The sequence below is a fragment of a genome, unplaced genomic scaffold, assembly GCF_019419815.1.
Source record: "Pyrus x bretschneideri cultivar Hongxiangsu unplaced genomic scaffold, Pyrus_bretschneideri_v1 Contig11, whole genome shotgun sequence".
NCBI lineage: Eukaryota > Viridiplantae > Streptophyta > Magnoliopsida > Rosales > Rosaceae > Pyrus > Pyrus x bretschneideri.
In genome coordinates, this window is record NW_025999402.1 from 7,392,422 (window position 1) to 7,399,302 (window position 6,881).

General features: G+C 37.2%; 1 protein-coding gene across 3 annotated transcripts; it reads right to left on the reverse strand.

Annotated features, from left to right (window-relative positions):
* Positions 1 to 215: 215 nt before the first annotated feature.
* Positions 216 to 5,034, reverse strand: LOC103928358 (FRIGIDA-like protein 5). Of its 3 annotated transcripts, none has more exons than XM_009337390.3 (5): positions 4,844 to 5,034; positions 2,961 to 4,558; positions 1,621 to 2,199; positions 1,160 to 1,332; positions 216 to 1,009 (listed from the first exon to the last, which is right to left on the reverse strand). In XM_009337390.3, the coding sequence occupies exons 2-5, from the start codon at positions 4,540 to 4,542 to the stop codon at positions 329 to 331; spliced, it is 3,015 nt and encodes a 1,004-aa protein (XP_009335665.3). In that variant the 5' UTR covers positions 4,543 to 4,558; positions 4,844 to 5,034; the 3' UTR covers positions 216 to 328. The 3 variants fall into 3 exon arrangements, with proteins under 3 accessions (XP_009335665.3, XP_048433077.1, XP_048433076.1); XM_048577120.1 differs by having other exon boundaries at positions 2,961 to 4,569; XM_048577119.1 differs by having other exon boundaries at positions 2,961 to 4,573.
* Positions 5,035 to 6,881: the final 1,847 nt, after the last annotated feature.

Sequence of the window (6,881 nt, forward strand, 5' to 3'; positions counted from 1 at the left end):
CACCGTAGAAAGTCACCCCAAATGCTTTGAACTACACTAGCTAGAATTTGTACAACATCCTAAGACACACACAATAATGTTTTCTAAACATGTCAAGGACTGTATTCCATCTCCAGGTTTCTATACTACAAGAGTCAGTCAAATGGAAGTGGTGCAACCCACAAACAGAAAGCAGGCTGGCTACCTACCGTATTCGTGTCGTAGATACAATTACGTGCGACATAAGGACGCCGTTATAATCGTATAAGGACGGTGTAAACTACAATCAGAACTGCACACTGGGGTTGAAAGTGGTTCATCAAAGTTTACATGTGTGGAGGGTTTCCTGCTAGGTTTCTCTACGGCCAAAACCATGAGTGCCGGGCAAGAACTGATTAGAGTTATATAATCCGGCATCCTGCATACAACTGAAATCAGTACCAATCTCATGCTCGTTGGAAGCCAAAGGAAGCGGCGCAGGGAATCCAAAATTTTGAGCCAGCTGAGAGGACCACCTTAACTGCATGGGACCAAAATTAGCACCAATTTCATGGTCCATAGCAAACTGCAAAGGGTGTCCATGGTTTTCATACAGCTGAGACGATGAAGTTAACTGCTCGGAAACAAAACTGCAACCAGTTTCATGGTGGTTGGCAAACATACTAAACTGCCCAGGGTGTCCATCATTATTTCCAAATAGCTGAGATGACGGATTTAACTGCGAACGGAAAGTTGTGTAGGATCTAGCAGCTGCTGCAGGAGCTGTCGGATGACTTCTATTTTGACGTTTCTCTGGTGGTTGAAACTGGGAAGTAGAACTAGTACTGCATCTCTTCCTTCTTTCCTGTTCTTGCTGTTCACACCTGGAGGCAATCCCCGTCGGCAAGAATCTCAAATTCTCCTTTAGTCTTTCCAGCTGAACTATTTCCAATTCAATGTCCTTATACGGGTATTCGGACTCAAGATTGTGATCCTTTATGCACTGAAGTACACCTCTCATATCAGCTATTAGGTTGTTCATTACATTATCCTGTGAGAAAAATATAAGCCATGGAAAATATATATTATATATACACTGAGGAGTCCTTGGTTTAACTATTTAAGAAGCATCGCTATTTCGTTCAAAAAAAAAAAAAAAAAAGAAGCATTGCTATTGGATGTAAAGAAGAAGTAAATTTACCTTTTCATAAATTGTTCTCTTTCCCGGCCATATTGCACGGAAAGACTTCCTTACATCCTCCACATATTTATTTAAGAGTACTACCGGCGGGAACCTGTCAGTTAACTTGAAGGTGCAAATCAATCTAACAGCCTTAATCAGCTGTTTCCCTTCAATCAGATCCCGAATAAAACCTGCAAAACAAAATTGCAGGTTCATCAAACTGCTTCAGATCAGTTTCGGAAAAAAATGACAGTTTCATCACCCAAACCTGAAGTTACTGTTAACAAAGGCATTAACAAAGAAGACGATTTTTTTAGTCAGTAAGCAACCCCTAGCTATCACCCTGGCACTACGGACACAGAAATGACATCTAGGTATTCACAGTTACAAACATCTATAGCCAAAATATTGTAAACTGAAGAGAAATGTAATGGAATACAAACATCACACTACGAATGCCATGTTGTTGAGAAACTTACCGGGGATCTTATCTGCAAAACTAAGTATCCGACATAATTGTAGAACCGGTTTATTCTGACATATGTTTCCAAGAAGCATCACAGTCTCATCTACACTCAAGGTAGAAAGCAATCCATATGCAGCCACAAATTGCAAAAAACCCAAAATCTCCCACGAGTTTTCTGCATCGGTTCTCATTTTTGCTTGCCACTGGGCTGCTAGCTTTACTGCATCTTCTTTCACATCGAGGGCAACATTTGTTGAGATTTTCATCAGCTCATTCAACATGGGAATGTAGGTCTTCTTGAGATTGGCTATGAAACCAACATTTCTATTGCTCCAGTACTGATCAAGAGATTTTTGCATCAACTTCAAAACTACTTTTTCCGGGTCTACTGGTAGTCGTAGAACATCAAGCAATTCGTTATTGGCTGAGTCATTCCCACTTAAATGCTCATCTAGACAGTCCTGCGAATTCCTTGCATCTGTGGTGGCAGTCGCACTTAGTTGAAGAATTGGAGAAGGAGAAGTAGCTACATTTCTGACTGTTGAAGGTTCAGGTTCCTCAATTTTGACAGGGACTGACAGGGCGCTATATACTATGGAATTGCAATAGGAAACAAAACGAGGCAGCACACAGATCAGTACCTGAATAATTCTGAATGTAATGTATCAAAAGATATCTACAACATTATGTGCCATTTGTGCTTCTACTCAAGCATTAACCAATATGTGGCGGTGAGCATAGCTTTTTGGGTCAAATTATACTGAGAAACATTAAATATATATAAACAAAATACCCAAAAGATAAATAATAAAATGTTTCTTTTTCATAGTTCAGATATCAGATGGTATATTGAGTAAATTAGAAAGGCACAGCCTCAAAGTCAAATTTGAAGTATACAGAAAATTTACACCACTGGCCAATATCAGAGAACGAGTAGCCTACCCCAGAGTGTACCTTATTATTAGACTCTCATAATGTGTTCTACGCTGTTGAAAGCTAGATCCAAAGGAGGTGTGTGATGCATAACTAAAAACATGCCCGTTACTATCCAAATGACTAAACAAATACCAGCTAATGCAGTGGCGGAGCCAAGATTTTTTTAAGAAAGGTCAACTTTAAATAGTAAATAGTATCTATATACGCAATGCAATCATTGTAAACATTGCAACTTTGATATCCCATCCGTTATTATTCCAAAATCAGAATCAGAATGAGAATGCGAAACGCTCGCATATCATTCTTAAGAAATTCAGATATAAATATATGTTTTAGTTGAGAAGAAAATCCCTCGCATGTAACACACACACACACACAGATATATGCTTTAGTTGAGAAGAAAATGACAGTTCTTACCAGATGCATTGTATGTGATGCCAAGGGCCTGGCGCAGTTGAGGTGCATGTTCTGGGTGAGAAACTAAAGCAAGAAGACTTTGAAGCTCCCTCGCATCATAAGTTGAGGTCAACTCAAGTGCCGTAAGAAGCCACAAAAGACCCAAAACCTCTAAACTATTTTCCACCACCACTGTCATCTTTTCCTTCCAGTCATCCACCAACTTAATTGCTTGTTCTCTCACCGGACGATTAATCGGTGGTGATAACCTCTTCAACTCCTGTAACAAAAGAACACAACTTCTTCTAATAACTGTCAAATCATAATCAAACCCCTCGTTGTCCCCAATCGAATTTGAAGGGTAAAACCCTTGCATTGCATCCAAAACCAATTTTGCTGGGTCTGATGACGCTTGAAGAAAAGCTGCCAATTCACTACTCAATAAATCAATTCTCTTTACACTCTCTTTCATGAGTAACTGCAAGCCTCCACCATCCTTATCGATGCTGAAGTGATTACTTGTGGAAGAAGAAACAATGACACTGTTAGCACGGGCAGAATTTCGGATCGACTCAATATCTTCTTGTTTCAATTCAAGTTCTTTATGCCGCTGCTCAAGTTGCGTTTCTTTTAATTCAAGACCATTAGATAATTCTTTTAACAACCTTTCTTGTGAATCCAAATGCATTTTTCCTTCTCGAATCAATTTTTCAAGTGAATCCAAATGTTGTTCCTTCAACTGAACCTCATTGATGCATTCATCCACTCTCTTTTGAATCAAACTAAGATCCGCAACTTTTGACTCGAATTCTTTCTCTTTCAATTCGAGTTTATTGAACCACTCCTCCATGGATTTCTTCAGCAAGAAAAAATCTTTCACTTTCAAATCCATTGCATCAATTATTTTCTCTCTTGATTCAATTTCCTCAATTGATTTCTGAATCGTACTAAGCTTCTTCTCTTTATCCTTCGTCTCTCTGTCACATTGATCAACCTTTCTTTCCGCCTCTTTAGTCTGCTCTTTTTTCAAAGCAAGTTCTTCCTTCTGCTCCTCAATTGACCCCCGAATCTCATTTAATCGCCTCTTTTGAAACTCAATTTCCTCATTGTATATCTCTAACGTTCGTAGAACCCCTTTCAAGTTTTCCTCCTTGGACTCAACTAACTTTGACTTCTTTTCCACAGCTTTCTCATACCAATTCAATTTACTTCTTCCATGTTCAATCCCTTTCTTTATCGAATCATACTCCCTCTCCTTCTCACTAACCCATCTCTGAACTTCTTCCAGCCGCTTCACCTTAGCCGAAAGCTCCTTCTTGTGCTCTTCAATCGATGACTGACAGTCCCACAAGGAGGACTCGAGTGATTCGAGCTCATTTGATCTCTTTTCAATCAACCTCTCAATTCCACGCAATTCCTCGGATTTGGCTTCGACTTGGCTCTCTAAAACTCCAATTTTCTTATCCTTATCCTGGACCTCTTGGAATACGCCAAGGATCTCGGCCCGGGTGGAATCAATGCAGTCCAAAAGGCCCTCAAATTGCAGGGCCAGTTTTCCCTGCCTCAACTCAGATTCTTTCAACTTCAAACCTTTATCTTCCATTCTAGCTTTCCTTCCCCTGTAAAAACCCTAACTTGTTACTGACGACACGGCCACGAAGAAGAGTCAATTACAAAGCTCAAGCAAATGAAAAATAAACACAAAAATCCAGGTTGCCTCTGAAAAAACTCTCCTGCCATGGAAGGTACCTTTCCCCAAAACCCTACAAACAGAGTAACAGGGAGAGCAGAAAAAAGCATTGTGCTTGGTATCACTGCCATGGAAGGTAAATTTTCCCCAAACCCTACAAAACCTATTCATTTTCTCACAAATTGAAAGAGAGAAAGGGAGCCATTGGACATACCTTTGAGTTGGGTTTTTCAAATTCTCCTAGCAGTGGATTTTGTGGAAAAATTAGGGCAGACTTCTTCGTCTTCAACCTCCAACCAGCGCCTGCAAGTGTCTGTCACTTTTCTCCAAGCCCTGTGTGGAGCACCGGAGATGTCAGGAGGCACTGTCGTTCAACGCTTCTGAATCACACAGATGATTCTATACAATACTGTGCTCAAAGATCATACATCTGAAATGACAGTCGGATAGGGTTTTAAAATTTGACACGTGTCCTTCATTTTCAACTTTTCTATTGTTTTGTATTTCTTAAAAATGAGCATTTTTGTTCACCAATGTGATGTATGCTCACCATTCTATTTTTTACCGTTATATGATTTGAATTTCTAAATTCGTGTAGTGGATAAGCACAAATCTTAAAATTCAAACTCATCTAACGATGATAAATAAGGTGATGAGCATACACCATACTAAATGGTAGTGAGCAAAAATGCACTCTTCTTAAAATGGGAATTTACTGTTTAACCAAGCAACCAAAGTTATGAAAACATTTAATCAAACACTAATTTTCTTTCTTTCATTTATTGAGAAGGTCTCGTTTTGAAGTGCTTTTGTTGGAGAAGATATTTCAGTCATTAGTGATCATGATTTCGAATTTAAATTTATCTCCTCAAAATCGCTTGGATAACGAAAATGTTTCGTTAAAAGTATTAGAGATTTTAATTCACATTTAACGAACTTATACAATGTGTTATTATACTCACGTACTAATCTTGCCTTTCCAACTACCTTCTAACTAAATTATATATGACAAATCAATATGGTGAAAACATTCAAGTTTTCTTTAATATTAAGTGGTACAAAAAAGAATTAAAAATAGAAAATTTAATGACTTTGGAAATAAAAGTTATAACAACTAAAACACATTTGGCAATGTAGCATATAAGTCACACTTGAAAACATTAAACATGTAGTTTGGGGCATAATAACACTCTTTACAAACTCGATCATTATAAAATACATGGATTTGTTTTTAATCGTCTGTTAATCATTCTCATTTAGTCATGACCTAACGAATAAATATTCATTTAAATACTAAAAACAATGACACGCGTAACTATATTATCAACGTTAAAGATGAAAAACTATTATATTTGACGTTTTATGCATATGAAAGTGCTATTCACACACTCATTTTTACCTCCAACACATCCTTATAATTTTTTACCCTTGATCTTCTTCATTCATTCGATCTGACGGTCGAAAAATTAATAGGGTTATCCTCTGCATAAATATTATCTTATTTGTTCAACGATGAAAGAATGAATGTTCCCTCGTAAATTTACTATCAATAATTGAGATTAAAACATTAAAAATATTAATTTATTGCATAAAGAAAAAGTAAACTCATCGCCGTAAATGCAATTTGCATGCAATGTGAAGAGAGTAGTACATTGCACAAAAATGGCAAAACGAAACGAAAGAGAGAGGGTACTAGTAGTCTAGTACTACATATTTAAGGGAAAAAACAAGAGAGATCTGATATCGGTGGGTCCGCACCAAAATATTGGAAATTGTTTGTATCCGATTGCCAGCTTTTCTGGAAGGTTTCTTTCTTCAGTGAGATAATATAAATGTGTCTTTTTTCTTTTCAGTACGCTGGGCTGACTTAGCATTCACCAAACAGGAAATTTTTGTCTCTGTGAATTAATGAGCTATGAAAACAATTTGTATACGAGAGAGTAAATTGAACGAATGGTTTATCAATTTTAATTAAATTAGAGGAATGATCATTTAATTAAAAATTCATTAGCATTAGTTTTTCAACTCATCAAAATGTATAGTTATGGTAATTTTCGTTAATTTTGTTAGAATTTTCGTGTAACTATTGCTACAAATAGGGTCTATCAAATCAACAAAACGTGTAACTATGGTCATTTTCGTTAACTTCGTCAGAATTTTGTCAAAATAAATTATGTTGAAATAATCATTGGTACAATTAGGATAAAATTGATGGACCATTGCTCTAATTGGTTTAAAGTTGAGGGATCATT

Excerpts from the sequence above, each read along its gene's own strand:
- LOC103928358 (XM_009337390.3), bottom strand. The coding sequence starts at position 4,542 with ATGGAAGATAAAGGTTTGAAGTTGAAAGAATCTGAGTTGAGGCAGGGA. Across the intron at positions 2,200-2,960 it reads CATCACATACAATGCATCTG|TATATAGCGCCCTGTCAGTC; the intron begins GTAAGAACTGTC and ends GCAATTCCATAG. Across the intron at positions 1,010-1,159 it reads AGAGAACAATTTATGAAAAG|GATAATGTAATGAACAACCT; the intron begins GTAAATTTACTT and ends TTTTTCTCACAG.